The 17,128-nt window shown below is 40.7% G+C and overlaps 1 protein-coding gene across 1 annotated transcript in view; it reads right to left on the bottom strand.

The window, feature by feature from the left end:
• LOC117400687 (alkylglycerol monooxygenase-like) overlaps positions 1-16,029 on the bottom strand; it is a 74,320-nt gene extending 58,291 nt beyond the window's left edge. Inside the window, exons 1-3 of the mRNA XM_034000963.3 lie at positions 15,775-16,029; positions 10,739-10,869; positions 8,703-8,854 (exon numbers count right to left, since the gene is read on the bottom strand). Of these exons, the coding sequence (XP_033856854.1) occupies positions 8,703-8,854; positions 10,739-10,869; positions 15,775-15,897 (406 nt within the window). The 5' untranslated portion in view covers positions 15,898-16,029. The remainder of the gene's footprint in view (positions 1-8,702; positions 8,855-10,738; positions 10,870-15,774) is intronic.
• Between the last annotated feature and the right edge of the window lie 1,099 nt (positions 16,030-17,128).

Genomic DNA, 17,128 nt, shown 5'->3' with positions numbered 1-17,128 from the left:
GAACAGCAGAATAAAACTTATAGGGTCAGCAATTCTCCCAAGACCCGCCTCCCAGCCACTCGGAGAGAAGGAAAGTTCGCACACCCACTCTCCCCCCTCTCCGTGTCACCGCCATGCCTGACAGGCGGATATTGACGAGCTGCTGCCCTCTCCCTGCAGCACTATGAACACGCCAGACGAGTCAGCACAGATCTCCCCTGTTACATATCCTCCCCCTTAGAATGGCACCACCGGTCCATTCGAAAATCCTACACCCCCATGCCTTCCCGAGAGAAAAAATCTGCGTTTTGATGCAGCTTTCCTGCTCGGTGGACAACCCTGAAGGCATAGGGCTGCAGGGCCAAGTACCACCGCGTGATTCTGGCGTTGTTATCCTTCATCCGGTGAAGCCATGCCAAGGGGGCATGATCTGTAACCAGGGTGAAGTGTCGCCCCAGGAGGTAGTACCGGAGTGACTCGACTGCCCATTTTACCGCGAGACACTCCTTCTCGATGGTACTATAGTTCTTTTCGCGGGGAAGGAGCTTCCTGCTGATATACAGGACCGGGTGCTCGCTTCCCCGCACCTCCTGGGACAACACTGCCCCGAGACCTGTCTCTGACGCATCCGTCTGCAGGGTAAACCTCTTACCGAAATCCGGGCTGCATAGCACTGGCTTGCTACACAACCTCCGCTTCAAGGCGAGAAAGGCCCTCTGGCACGGCTCCGTCCACTGAACCGTATTTGGGGCAGCCTTCCGGGTGAGGTCTGTCAAGGGCGTAGCGAGCGTGGCGAAGCTCGGAATGAACTTCCTATAATAGCCCGCTAGTCCCAAGAAAGAGCGCACCTGGGTTTTGGTTGTAGGGACCGGCCAGTCAGCCAAGGCTTTCACCTTAGCAATCAGCGGTCTGATCTGGCCACCCCCTACTCGATACCCCAAATACTCCGACTCACTCTTCCCAATGGCACATTTCTTTGGGTTAGCAGTGAGCCCAGCCTCCCGCAAGGATTGCAATACTGCCGCTACCTTACACAGATGACTCGGCCAATCCTCACTGTGGATAACCACGTCATCTATGTAAGCAGCGGCGTACTGCTGATGGGGCCGCAAAATGCGATCCATCATCCGCTGGAAAGTGGCTGGTGCTCCGTGCAACCCAAAGGGCATGGTCCTAAATTGGTATAATCCGAAGGGAGTCGAAAACGCCGTCCTCTCTCTGGATTCCGGGGTCAGGGGTATCTGCCAGTACCCCTTCGTTAAATCCAGTGTCGTCATAAAATGAGCCGTGCCTAGACGCTCCAGCAATTCATCTACCCGGGGCATGGGATAAGCGTCAAACTTCGATTTTTCATTAACTCGCCTGAAGTCAATGCAAAATCGAGTTGACCCGTCCGGCTTATCCACTAAAACAATTGGACTATTCCAGTCACTTTGGGACTCTTCTATTACCCCCAGTCTCAGCATTTCATCAATCTCTGTTTTTATTACCTGTCTTTTACGTTCAGGTACACGGTATGGCCTCTGGCGAACTAGCGCCCCCGGCTCAACTTCAATGTGATGATGGGCTACCCGAGTCTGCCCCGGGACGGGAGAAAACACATCAGGAAATTCCGTCACCAGCGCCCGAGCCTGACATTTCTGTGTAGGTGTCAGATTCTCTGCAATCTGTACCGACCCTGTTTTCGCCAACACAGAAAGATCAGGTCCCAGGTCGGTGACGTCATCTGCCTGCGCCACTACCAATGCCTCCGGTTGCAGCCAGGGCTTCAGGAGGTTAACATGATAAATGTGTTTCTCTCTCCGTCGCTCCGGCTGGCAGATCTCATAATCCACCGCCCCAACCCGGCGTGTAACCTCAAAGGGTCCTTGCCACTTAGCCAGGAGTTTTGACTCAGAACTGGGTAATAATAGAAGCACTTTATCCCCCGGCTGAAATGTGCGCAACCGGGCTCCTCTATTGTATTGGGTCTCCTGTCTGTGTTGTGCCTGCTGCAAATTGTCATGCGCCCATTTCCCTACAGACTCAAGACGTTTGCGCAGGTCCAACACATACCGGACTGCATTAGTCGAATTATCCTGCTGTTCCTCCCACATCTCTCTGACCAGATCGAGCACACCCCGGGGTCTTCGCCCATACAGCAGCTCGAATGGCGAAAATCCCGTGGAAGCCTGGGGTACCTCTCTGATCGCAAAGAGAAGGGGAGGAATCAGCTGGTCCCAGTAACGCACATCACTGCTAATAAATCTGCGCAACATGCTCTTAAGGGTCTTATTAAAGCGCTCCACAAGACCATCGGTCTGAGGATGAAACACCGAGGTCCTAATGGTCTTAATCCCCAAAATCTTACATGTTCCGCGGATTAGCCGGGACATAAAGTTGGTGCCTTGGTCGGTCAGTATCTCCCTGGGGATCCCCACCCGGGAGAAAACCTTCACGAGCTCGTTGGCAACAGACTTAGCGGACATCGGAATGGAATGGCCTCTGGATAACGCGTCGCGTAATCCAAAATGACCAATAGGTGTGTGTATCCCGCCGCACTCCTTTCCAATGGCAATTCTCCCAAGACCCGCCTCCCAGCCACTCGGAGAGAAGGAAAGTTCGCACACCCACTCTCCCCCCTCTCCGTGTCACCGCCATGCCTGACAGGCGGATATTGACGAGCTGCTGCCCTCTCCCTGCAGCACTATGAACACGCCAGACGAGTCAGCACAGATCTCCCCTGTTACAGGGAGTTTAAAGACAAGTGAAAAGTGTGAGTAAACTGTATAGCAGGACTATAAAATTCTTACTTAAAACTGATGAAAGGGACAACAGCTACTATTACTGATTTGTTTTTTTGTCTCCTCTGAAATTAAACTTGATTTACAACTCCCAAAATATTATAAAGAAGACAGAGGAAGGCGTTAAAAAGAAAAATAGTACTGCTGACGATGCTTCCTGCTATGAGCATGTAGTTAATGTGTTTACTATTTACAACTTCCTCTCAGAAGACACAGGTAGGACAACCAGCTCTTACAAACTGTAACCTAATACATCTGCAGAGCACATCTGGATATTTATGTTAGATCATCATTTCCTTTTGGAAGTCCAAAAATTTGTGTGCCTTTTCGGCTCAGAGAAATCCCCAAAGGCCTCTCTTCGCATACAAATAAGATCAACAAGTAATCATTTATCAGTAACCTGTTTCTACTTAATCCTTCTTATAAGCTGAAGGGTTAGAGCTGCTAACTGAATTGTAAAAGATATATATATTGCCTAGAAACCAAAGATTAATGGCAAGAGAGCCTCTTAAGAGCAGCAGTTATTCTTCAAAGTTGTCCTACCTGTGTATTCTGGAATGCTTATTTGGATAAGGCACATGCACCGACAAAATGTCTTAAAAATCTTTAACAAAGGATCAATGGAAACATTTAGGACTTAGATACTATTACAGTATTTATTTGTTTGGCATTTATTTATTTTAATTGTTTGCTATTTATGTATAGCTTACAATATCTGGACATAAGATCATTATGCAAAACAGGAACAGTAAAGTAAATGGCGTTATGCACCTAGATAGAATAATATCATTTAAAATATTAGGTTTGAACTATTTCCAAAGTCAACAAGCAAGGGTTAGGCCAAAAGTTGATTTACAGCAATATAACCACTTTGGGGAAAAACTTTGATGACATTATCACCCATTGTACTGAAACATATAAATCAAGCATGATTTATCAGGGGGGGGGGGGGGGGGGGGGGGGAATACTCATCAGTACTTAAGAGGATGGTTCTAGAAGGTTCCAGAGATAAAAATAATATGGACTACAAGTTATTTACCACTAGCCAATGAGGACCAGGCAGAAGGGAATTTAACAAAATCTGTAATATAGATCATGAGTTTGACACAGCATATAACTAAGATGTACATATCTCAAGATCAGCATGCTGTTAGGCTCAATAGCACATTTTATTTAGAATTATAAAATACCAGACAGAGATGCTACGGGTTGGTCTGGATCCATCTAGGTCTTAACACTAGAAGCCCCGCGGCAGTCATTTTGGCGTTTTTTGGTTTTAAAATGTAATTTTCTCCAGTCATGTAACATATATGGGGCTGCACGTTCATGTACCTTTCTGTCCGTATGTATTAAATATTCTTACCAAGCACGAAACGCGGGAGTGCAGAAATGTAGGAGATATATTACATTATACCTAAAAGCCCAGGGAGCAGTCACATTGACGGCCACACAGAAAACAATTGTATTTTGAATGTACAGAACGGTATTCTACTTTAATATTTTTATTTACCAGTTCACAGTGTGTTTAGCTGTAATTAGATTACTCTACTCTCTGCTTGAGTGAATGACTGACAGTCTATTGTTTTTCAATCAGCCTTTTCAAAGGCTGGCGCCTGCTTTCCAGCTGTGCTGTTTTGGTCAGTCAACTAGCATCGGGACTAGTGAAAATAAATACCAGAGACCGTGGAGTTTTACAACACAAGAAAATATGGAGTTGATGTTTTGGGTCAGATGGCACTGAAGTATTCTGTGAAAGCTGGCTCCTGACGTTGGCCTTTTCAGGTGTTTTACAATGTATTGGACCTAGCAGCCATCAACCCCTGAGTACTTTACAAAGAATGCACGGAGAAGAATTTACCAAGGAGAGAATATATTTTACAGTTAGCACAGGAACTTCGCAAGAAGCATTTGGAACAGAGAGAGACTGCCAAGCGCATACCCACAGCTGAAGCTGGCAACCCCGCTGAGAGCCGCAAGAGACACCAATGCCAGGTTGGCAAGTGCAATAAAAATAAATCTTCAGGCAGCTGTGCCCTGTGCAGAAAGTTCTTCTGAGTTTATTTATCTACGTCGTTCAGTTGCTTTTGCGCATCTGATAATAAACCCATTTCTGTTGAAAAGTTAAAAATGTATTGCTATTTTCAGTTTCAGTGTATGTTGTAAACCAATGTCTTTTCAGATGTTTATTTATTTACATTTTCTTGTTGTGATTTGTAAAATAAATGCGTGTGTGTATATATATATATATATACAATAATATGTATATAATATAATATAATATAATATAATATGCTTCGGTTGTTCAGATGTTTATGTAACATACTCAATAAATTTTTTTTTAAAAAACAAATTACATCCGACTGTTTCTCCTTTCGTTATACTATTTACAGTGTTTTGAATACAGCCGTCAGAAAGACTGCTGCAGGGCTTCTAGGTATGAGTACATCTCTTGTCCTTCTAATGTTAAACCCACCAGACTTGGTTAATCTAGGTATTTTACATCAGTCTGGGTTTAATATGTTTTATATCAGATGGGTCCATTTAATTTTCAAACGCAATACTTTCCGTGTTAGAAGCAGTTGGCTGTCTCATTGCAAAACATCACCCATGCCCTGGGTTTTTATATGAAATACACATGAAATAAAAAAGAAAAGTTGTGACTATAATTAAATAAAATACATATACCAGCATTGGTACACTACCATGCAAATGCATGTAAATAATAATAATACTAATATGACTACTACAACTACTATGACTAATAATAATAATAATAATAATAATAATAATAATAATAATAATAATAATAATAATAAATTTACTGAATTAAAATTATTCTTGAACAAAACTGAGAGCACTGTGAAACCAGTCTAATTATAAAAACAAAACATTCCTTTTACTCACTGTAGTCTGCTTTAGCAGCATGCAGACCAAGAGTTCAGAAAGAACTTGAATATACTGTAAAAACAGTGTGCATATGTACATAAACAAATCAGAAAGTAACAAGAATTGCACACTGAGAAGGAAAAAAGTTACAAATCAAGACCATGGCTAATGGACCATATTCAGGAAATACCCGTGGAGGGAACACAAATTGAACTTCTTTCAGACAAGGGATACATTCTAAATTTCACTCTTCCATTTTAGTAAACAGGTCAAGTGTGGGCAAATACTGTATGTATTAAAAAAAACTGTCATCTCTCTGGGTGGCCAAAAGGACTATAAGTAAGTCTACACCCGTCCACTGAAAATATTAAATTAATGTAAATCATCCTTATTTAAAAGAGAAAAAGTATATTTTATTATAATATTACAATTGTTAGGGTTTATTCCAAGACTTTAACATTCACCCTGCTCCTGGTATGTGTGCTTTTGTCAGTTGACTTCATGCATGAGACAACACATTAAAAGATATACTGGAATGCTTGGAAAGCCGATAGGCCATTGAATTAATTTATCCCAGATAACACTGCTGCATGTGATGCCAGGCAGACAACCTGAGTAACTACTGTCTGCACTGTCTGTAAAAGTTAGCTCGGGATCTCTTGAGTGATAATAACAGGTGACTTTTATTGGGGTGCACCTGTGTAACAGGCTGACTCTTGTGGTGATGTCAGGCCAGGAAGTAGATAGACACAGACAGCACTGGGGTAATGAATGCCCTGTGCGTAGATTTAATAGTAAATAAAACGTTTAAGTAAAATAGAACACTTATACAAAATAAACGGCATGATGACCAAAACAAACAGACAAAACAAAACACTGTACAAACAAGTATCGTGCTGGTCCAAATCCAGCACAAGTAGCAATTGCTTATATTCTCTAATTCTTACTTTTAAGGTCCCTCATCTGAGCACACTCAATGCCGTTCAGCCAAAGCTTCTTGTTTTTATATTGTGGCCGAGGGATTAACTGGCTATTAATTATCTAGTTTATCCCACGACCACATTCGGCACAGGGTTTTATCATATGTGTGGTCAACAGCCAGTTTGTCAATAAGCACTCGCTGTTGACCACGCATTTTCAGAATTGTATCTGGATGGGGCATTTTAATCCCATCCAGGCTATAAATAATACTAACAATAAAACAGTGTGTTTTTAAATAAACACAATACAGTACATTTAAATAATAATAATAATAATAATAATAATAATAATAATAATAATAATAATAATAATAATACAAAATAACACAAAACATGAAATACGCGCAGGGACCTGGAGTACCCTGTCATAACCTGACAGACAAAAATGTTAACAATACAGCCAAGCTTCGGGATAGATCGGAATTGTCTGAAACAGTTCATAATGCTGTACTGAAAATTATTTCAAGTGATCCGGCAAGATAGGAAACTGATACATCTTACAGGTCCAATACATGGCATAATGCACTATCCTTGCACTATTGCACTACTGTCATTAGATACAACCTGCTGTAATGCCAACTTGTTGCATCCTAGTTCATATTGTATTCTACTAGTATTATTGCAATTACTGTAAACTCTTCTGTATTTAAAAATTAATCTTGCATTGTAACCCTGTACTGCCCTGTAACACCTGTAAGTTGCCTTGGATAAAGGTATCTGCCAAATAAATAAATACATTCATACTAATAATACTAATACTACTAATAATAATAATAATATATTTCTTATGTCCTTATAATATCAGCCAGAATAAAGTTGATATTAAAAGGGAATACAATGGACATTATACATACAGTAGCAAACATGTAATTGTGTAACACAACCCTAAAATTAATGATTGTTTTCACCAAAACCAACAAAGTAGATGCAGACTACTATATCAATGCACTAGTATTGTTTTATAGCAAAAACATCAGAACCTGTATCTGTCAGTTTGTAAGCTATTTAAAACCTAATTTTAATTTAAAAAAAACAGATAGTATTTTAAACTATTCATGGTGAACTAAACATTTTCATTGAAATACTATTAAGGGTTCACTGTAAAATGTATCTTAACCTACATTTAATAATAATAATAATAATAATAATAATAATAATAATAATACAGTGAAACCCACTTAATGTCATGCTCTGCATATTATCACCATATTGAAATGTCCTGGCCAGAATATAATGGGAGTCAATGAAAAAAAAAAAACAAACAGTTATTATCCTACTCTGCTTAATATCAATCAAATGCATACGCTTTCTGATTGATTTGCACCCTGCTTAATATCATTTCAAACTGCTTGCAGGATCATGTTTCTTGTCATACAGTAACTCCTGGCTGTGCAGCATCTGTTCTCACTTCGGTGTTTAGTTTCAAATTAAAATGGAAAAGTGTCAGAAAGTAAAAGATTTGGACATAGCTACAGAGACTGAAATAATTGCTCTGTCAGGCCAATGAGAAAATGTCATTATGGGAAATGACCCGAAGGTATAGGCCCCACATGTAAATAGGCTGCTGTTCAGGGTTTTAGAACATTTTAATAATAATAATAATAATAATAATAATAATAATAATAATAATGATAATAATAATAATAATAATAATAATATTTAATATACAATTTTAGCAAACAGTCCCATCCCCTTTGATTCTAATGCAATAGAAGTACTGATATGCGTGCAGAAGATGCAGGACAGGTCAACTGAACTCCATATCATACTGACCTCCATTTTCTCATGGAGAATAATGCGCTATACTTCACCATGGCTACCACCGTATTCTCTTTCCTGTACTTAATATTGGGCTACATGTGGGTGGCTCATTATTTTCTGTCAGTTTACTTTTAATATGAATTGAAGTACTGTAAAGTGCAAAGTGATAAGTGAAACAATTGTCTCTCAATAGCATCCTTAGAATTGTAATATACAGCATAATTGGATACAAAAAAATATTTAACTATGGTGTTTGACAGCCAGGAAGGCAATATATATATAAAAGCAACATAGCATTGGACAAAAACACTACCGTGGGACAAACGATGAACCCAGTAATATCCAAAGTCCACTCCAAGGAAGGTCAGCCACCAAGTCCAAGGGGAGTCCCAGGGAAGCTCCAGTAATCTGTAGTTGTTCCAAACATAGATGTATGTAGACAGCTCCACACTCTTTGCTAAGACTCTAAAACAATGAAAGAGGCCTTCTTTTTACTTTGAAGACATTTAACAAGTTGCATTATTAGTGAAGAACTCTCTCTTACCATTGAGCTAGAAATATTAAAAAAATAAATGTAGGACATCCTTTTTGGTTGTGAAAGCTGTATGTAAGTGCAATGTTGTTGTTATAATAACACATTGGGTTACTGTAGATTGTTCTCAACCGTAGCTTTTCACTTCAAATCAACAAAAAAAAATCACCAAATAAGTTACTTGCAGGACTGATACTAAAACATATACTGTAGTAAACAACCCAGACACATATTTTAGGGGCTAGTAAATTGTCTTAAGTAGTTTTTGTATTGCTTTAAGAAAAACCCACTCACTCACACACTCAATCACTTAGAATCAAATACTACAGTGCAAATTATGGGACACTGCAGCTTTAGCTAATGTTTTGAAGCGGTGACTCGCCAGAAAGATGTCACACAAACATATTCAACAATCTGGTTTAGCTCTCCAAAGATCACCTGTTATTCTCTCCTATTCACAGAAATTATATATCAACCATTTATATACTGAATGTTCTAACTAATTATGTATAGTCCTTGCCCGGTAAAACACTGGCATTTCTTTGTATTGGCAACCTAAGCATTTCAGATGCATTTACTATCAATATCTACAACCTAGACAGCATTAAGCAAAACATAATAATAATACAAAATTGCAAATACTGTATCAACATCAGGTGAGGGGTCTGTTCCTAACAGCAATGTACCTAAGTGTGGCTTTAGTTAAGTATGGGAAAAAATGGCAGTCTATTACAAATGCTTTGCAAACAGAGCATCAGTAAAAGTGGAAAATCTTATAAAAACTTTGAGCTAACAAAGTTTTGTTTGAAATCCAGCTCAGTTTCCTGTACAGGTGAAACCTTTGCACAGACTCCATATTTAATACCCAGTCATCAAGTAACTGCAGATTGGAAGTGAAAATGCCTAGTGACTGAAAACAGCACTTGACGGTACATGCAGAAATGTCAGTTTCACTTTGATTTATTTATTTTTTCAGACATGGGACCTCTGCTGGATCCTTCCAGATACAGGTTTGGGCTTTTCTTGAATTTTATGATACCTTTTTCTAGGGTGTTGACCACCGTGCTCCCAGCCCTGGGGTTACAGAGCGAGGCGATGTCACTATGCCTTCCTGGAACCCCCAGAAAATTCTGGATTTCAATTTTGTGCAACTCCTTAAACAAGGGCTGCCTACGAGCAGCAACTGCATCGACATCCATGTAAATGCTACCAAGTTGAGCACGTGTTGTGCAGTCTGATTAGAGCTAATATACTATACTTAATAGACACATAATATCAGCTGTCAATATGCTTTTAACTTAGTGGATGATCCAAATAATTTTTTTTTCTTATTTTCTCCACAATTTTGTAAGCTCAATTATTATTTCTACCCGGCCCACCGCTGTCACCCCCCTGCTGACTCGGGAGGGACGAAGAAGGACACATGCCTCCCTGAAATGTGTACCGTCAGCAGTTCGCTTCTTTTCACTCTGCAGGCCCCCCATGCAGTCACCTCAGAGCTACATTGTCAGAGGGCCATGCATCTCTGGGCAACTTACAGGCAGGCCCGCCGGCGCCCGGCCAGTCTACAGGGGTTGCTAATGTGAGGTTGAGCCGAGGACACCCTGGCTGACCTAAGCCCTCCCACCATGGTCGGCAGTGGAATAGCCTGGACTCGAACCGGCAACCTTCAGGCTATAGGGCATATCCTGCACTCCACGTGAAGTGCCTTTACTGGATGCACCACTCGGGTGCCTCATGCCAATTAATTTTAAAGGAGGGTTTTAAACTGTAAAATACTTCTAATACAATATATACAGTTTAACAGCGATACTTACCCTGGAAGTCTGGATAGGACGCCTGCGGAAAGTGAAGTGATTCCATCATTAACCCTGATGGCAGCCCGCCCATTCTTAACCCAGCTCAGTAAGAACTCAAGGACCAACATTCCAATAAACAAAGGGGTAGCCTAGAAGTAGACAAAGTAATACATGAGTAATACAAGAAAATCAATAACGGTCAGCTGGAAATCAAAATGGATGGCTGAAATTGTGGTGCACACAGGAAGGCTTCATCTTTCTTGAACATTGGAGCACATTCTACAACAAGGACTATCTATATAGGCGGGATGGACTGCACTTAAGCAAAAAGGGAACCAATCTACTCAGTGATCCTTGAGGAGGTCCAGAAGCATTTAAACTAGAAAGGAAGGGGGGAGAAAACAAAAAAACAGAAGGGAGACCACATCAAAACAAGGGCAACAACTCGGGTAAGACAGCTATTAAATGTATTTATCTAAATGCTAGAAGTCTCAGAAACAAAATGTTAGAACTTGAAGCCATTGCATTAACAAGTAACTACGATGTGATAGGTGTTACAGAAACTTGGTTGTCTGAGAGTGATGAAGACGAATATAATATTAGTGGGTATACACTGTATAGGAAAGACAGGCAGGACAGAAGAGGCGGAGGGGTAGCGCTATACATAAGAAATAGTCTTGAAGCCCAGGTGTTAAATCTGGACGAAGAAAAAAACGCTGAATCAATATCGGTCAAAATAATGGACAAAAATTCAAAGGGCATAATAGTAGGAGCATGCTATAGACCGCCAAATTCAGACGCCGAGAAAAATAACCTGTTATACAATGACAAATTAGAAATGCGTGTAGCCAAGGAGAAGCCATACTAATGGGGGATTTCAACTTCCCCCATATAAAATGGGAAAACCCGGTGGGGAGCACGACGGATGAAATTGAAATGGTGGAAATGACAAATGACTGCTTCCTAACGCAATTTGTCAAGGCACCGACTAGAGGGGAAGCATGCCTGGATTTAGTCTTTTCAAATAACGAAGACAGAATAACTAAAACAGAGGTCAGAGAGCAACTGGCAAACTCAGACCACAACATGGATTCATTTGAAGTGATTTTTAAAACCCAAAAAGTAATGACTAAAACTAAGGTTTACAATTTTAGAAAAGCAAACTGAAGGTATGAAGCAGAGACTAACAGAAGTAGAATAGAGAAAACATCCATAGAAAAATGAAATGTCTTCATCTAGACAATGTGGGGAAGCTATAAAAAAGGCCAACAAGATGCTCGGATATATTGTGAAAAGTGCTGAATTTAAATCAAGGGAAGTAATGTTAAAACTTTACAATGCATTAGTAAGACCTCATCTAGAATACTGTGTTCAGTTCTGGTCACCTCGTTACAAAAAGGAAAGAGTGCAAAGAAGAGCGACCAGAATTATCCCGGGTTTAAAAGTCATGTCGTATGCAGACAGGCTAAAAGAATTGAATCTATTCAGTCTTGAACAAAGAAGACCACGCGGTGATCTGATTCAATCATTCCAAATTCTAAAAGGTATTGACAATGTCGACCCATGGTCTTTTTCGACCTGAAAAAATAAACAAGGACCAGGGGTCACAAATGGAGATTAGATAAAGGGGCATTCAGAACAAAAAATAGGAGGCACTTTTTTACACAGAGAATTGTGAGGGTCTGGAACCAATTCCCCCAGTAATGTTGTTGAAGCTGACACCCTGGGATCCTTCAAGAAGCTGCTTGATGAGATTCTGGGATCAATAAGCTGCTAACAACCAAACGAGCAAGATGGGCCGAATGACCTCCTCTCGTTTGTAAACTTTCTTATGTTCTTATGTTCTTAAACAAGATATTCTTGTAGTAGGTCAGTTTCATTGTACAGTTCGAGAAAACAGGTCTGGAGTGCATGTGTTTCTGTGTCCAAAACTGCACACATTTTATTAAAGAGTTTATGGGGCATTATATAAAACTGGCTTTGCTGATAGATACTGATAGTTCTGCAACCTAATTTAAACTAAAACAATGTTCTGAAACATCCAAGCAATACATATTAGGCTCTTAAAATGGTCAAGAGACTCTTTGAGAAACTGTGAACTCTGAACTATGGCTTTGCATGGCAGAGTACAACATATGTACAGCAGATGTTCTTAAACTTGTTTTCTCCAGGAATAGGGAATAATAGTGACCTGTATATTAAGCTATTCATAAAGAAAACATTATAGAGATGGGATTACTGCACTAGGGTTTGCTCTACTAGGAGCAGGTTAGTTTGAATGGCAAATCCCTTTATAAAGCAACGTCTGATTGCGCACACCTAGCGCCCCATAATCAGGCACTAGCAACCTTTGCCTTAGCGTTAGTACCTTGCCCTGTAATAAAAATGAAGCCCAATTTACCTATAGCAAGGAAGAATTTTCATCCACTATATTCTAATTCAAACTTCTGACGTCAATAGAATCAGGCTTTCAGTGACAAGTTACTGTGGAACGCTGTCAATGCAAGCTTTTGTAAAGTCCCTGTACATGAGAAGTGGAAAGTATATCGCAGAATATGGCCATTTGGAATGAAAGTCAATTGCTTAGAGATTCTACTTGCCATTTAATGTCTTGTCTAGAAAAGTTTAATTGACATGCAATTTTAGAATTCCTTACAGTGGTGTCACTCACCAAAAACATACAGCTATAGCACATGTTCAGCTGCATCCTCCGGGCAAATGTAATTTACCTGTGGAAGGGTGTGGGAAAACACAAGGCTGACACAAAGCTCAAATATGAAACGCTGGCACAGGCGCCCAGATTTATTATTCCTCGCTCAGTTGGCAGGTGCTTCTGTGACAGTTTGGTGGCACTCTACTAGCAATGGTATTGTGCCCCATCTTCATAAATCACACACGCAGGTGTGTAAACCAAAAAATGAATAAGTAAAAGGGGAAAGGAAAAAGGAAAACAAAACACTTTAAGGAAAAACTACAAAATAAAGTATTAACCGTGGCTCGTTGCTTCCTCTAGCGGTGGAAGCCCCGGAAAACAGGCACTGCTCAATATCCTGTCTTACATACTGTAGGACGGCTCAGTCCCGCTAGGCTAACTATCTAAGATAGTGACAAGTAAATAACCGGTGCGTGGCTTGCTTGCACCACCGGGTCTGTGTGTCTCACGCTGGAGTTGCCGCACTCCCCGACTCGCTGCTCCAGAGTTTCCAGTTTCACTTCACAGTATCAGGATTCCGCCGTGAAGTCACGCTCCACTATACTTCCTGTATGAGCCAGAGAGGATACAAAACAGTGCCTTTTTATTTAGCCATTCACCCTGTATAGTCCCACCCCCCAGCCAATGACAGAGCATCAGCCGATTTCTTCACAGCTGACTCCTCTCAACAAGACATTGCCTGACAGCGTGGGAATACACGGGGTGTCCGAACCCCCTACAAACTCATGCATGCGCCTGACGGCCAGTCCAGATCCCTCCCCTCTCACAGTACCATATTAAAACAATTTTTGTTCTTTCCCAATTCAATAATGGCATGTAGAATAACCCGTAACTTAAACAAATGTATCTTATTGGCAATAAAATACCACTCTTCGTATTTATGCAGCTGTATTCCCAGTTGAATGTAACATTCAAACCTTGATGCAAACATTAGAAAAAAGTTAACTTATTTTATTTTGGTTAATGATGGTTACTGCACCACATTAAAGGCTGCTACACACCAGACGCGATGCGGCAAGCGGAACTGTGCAACGATGCATCAAAATGAATCAAACCTATACTTTTGATACCGTAAGTATCTTTCACACCACACGCAAAGTGACAGGCCACGCAGAAGTGGCACCAGGGTGGCACTGGAGCAATATTAAATAAATAGGACTGAATCCTATTTTTTGCGATTTGACACGCTTCAACTAGGGCATTGAGCAATCAGAGAACAGATTCAATGCACGTGATCCAGCAGGGTGAAACAGTACCAAAATGACAGAGAAAACCGAGAGCTCTGTGACAAAGGGCATCACAATTATAAAGATTTGAAAGATAATATATGGGAGTCCATTTCGAAGAAACTGGATAAGCCTGGTGTGTATGATTTATTGCCATATATGTTGAAATACCACCTGATTAGACACTCGTAATTTCCACATCATGTTCACGAATATGTACCAGTCTTGATCATAGTTTTGTCAATAGCAATTTTGAACAGTTGTATAGATCTGGCAGTTTTCAAACCTGTCGTATCGCCTCTGTGTTGCTTCTGGTGTGTATGGTCATGTCGCTGCGAAAATGTCTCATCGCCAATTAAAAAATGGTCTGTGGAGACCTTAAGAAACTTTTTTTTTTCAACCTTATCTGCAAGATTTGTTTTCCAGTATGTGTACAGAAGTATACAGAATGCAGAAAGAATGTTAGCCTTTAGATTGCTTTAGCTCATACTGTACAGTACATCAAAAAAAGGATTGGGATTGATGCCGTAGAGACTACAATACTGTATACTCCTACAGTTGATTCTACTATAACTTATGCTTTTCTGAATATCCCATAAAGAGCTGGACTAAACTGGGATAATTCTAAAACGGATTTTCTGAATTTTCAGAAGCAAATAATCACAAGATGTTTAACATTATGTATCTTGATAAAACACCATAATTGTTTCAGTTTACTCAGTAATAAAAATGGCTTGTTACAACCACGCCTGGATTTTAATTAAGACACTTTAATGCATTACTCCCTCTCGTGCAAAATAGTTTATAGCAGGCCATTCAAAATGTTTACTGTCCAATAACAAACACATGTATTCACTTAATAAGCAGTGTGCCTATTGTGAGGCACAGGACTGATAAAGTCTGCATTTTTTAACATCTTAAAACAACAAATCAAGGCCCAATGTACCTGTATTTGCTACAAACAAACATCCAGTATTTATCAAGGAATCAAGAAGTAGTCACTCTCTTCCTGGTGCTTTTCTTAGACAGAGGTATGGCTTTCTTTAAATAAAACACCATCAAATTAAGGCACTTGCGAAGGGGTGGGGGAAATATGTCTTTAAAATGATCCTCACCTGCTGGACATAGTCTGGAACCTCTTCCTCGTTTCTGAATGCAGTTTCATTCGGCGTCATAACATAAAACATCATACGAATACCCTGAGACAGAGAAACAGCTGGATTTTCATGAACAGCCATGCTGATACGTTGAGTTTTAAAAGGAATATATTCTCACACGGATTGTCAGTTCTATAGTTTTTACACTCAGGATTGAATGAATCCAAAAGTTCAGCTGTACTGTTTGTGCAGCTTTGCTCAGATATGGCTATTGACAACATAGAACAAAGATTAAAGTGTTATCAGTAAAAGGGGATATGCCATAGTCATGTGATAAGGCTCTCTCTCTCTCTCTCTCTCTCTCTCTCTCTCTCTCTCTCTCTCTCTCTCTCTCTCTCTCTGGTTGTATATGTTGGAGTAACAAAGGAAACTGAAGACCAGAATGGAAATAATACTTCAATTTAAATTTTCTTTCTTTTCTTAAGACAAATGAAAATAAAACAAAACAAAACAAAAACACAGCAGTCCTTGTGTAATATTCTGCTAACACAGTCCATATTATAAGGCTGTGTGGTCCAGTGGTTAAAGAAAAGGGCTTATAACCAGGAGGTCCCCGGTTCAAATCCCACCTCAGCCACTGACTCATTGTGTGACCCTGAGCAAGTCACTTAACCTCCTTGTGCTCCGTCTATCGGGTGAGACGTAATTGTAAGTGACTCTGCAGCTGATGCATAGTTCACACACCCTAGTCTCTGTAAGTTGCCTTGGATAAAGGCATATGCTAAATAAGCAAATATTATTATTATTATTATTATTATTATTATTATTATTATTATTATTATTATTATTATTATTCACCAACTATGCTACCCAGCTCCTGGTCCAGGCCCTGGTACTCTCCCGCCTAGACTACTGCAACTCCCTCCTGGCTGGCCTCCCTGCGTCCGCCACCCGTCCGCTCCAGCTCATCCAGAACTCTGCTGCCCGCCTGGTGTTCTCTCTGCCTCGCTTCGCCCACGCTACTCCACTACTCCGCTCGCTCCACTGGCTCCCGATCACCGCTCGCATCCAGTTCAAGACTCTTGTACTAGCCTACAGATGCCTTGACCAGACTGCACCCAGCTACCTCTAGACCCTCATCTCTCCCTACACCCCCACTCGACCTCTCCGCTCCGCTCTAGCTAGCTCTACCTCCGCTACGCTCCCCTGCCTCCAAAGCCCGCTCCTTCTCCACCCTTGCTCCGCAGTGGTGGAATGACCTTCCTACAGATGTCAGGACTGCCCAGTCCTTGACCACATTCCGGCGCCTCCTTAAGACTCACCTCTTCAAAGAGCACCTGTAGAACTCCTCTGTTTGTATCCTGGGACACTA

The sequence above is a fragment of the Acipenser ruthenus genome, chromosome 4 (genome assembly GCF_902713425.1).
Source record: "Acipenser ruthenus chromosome 4, fAciRut3.2 maternal haplotype, whole genome shotgun sequence".
NCBI lineage: Eukaryota > Metazoa > Chordata > Actinopteri > Acipenseriformes > Acipenseridae > Acipenser > Acipenser ruthenus.
The sequence above is the reverse complement of the archived record's forward strand: the minus strand, read 5'-3'. Positions and strand labels throughout refer to the sequence as shown.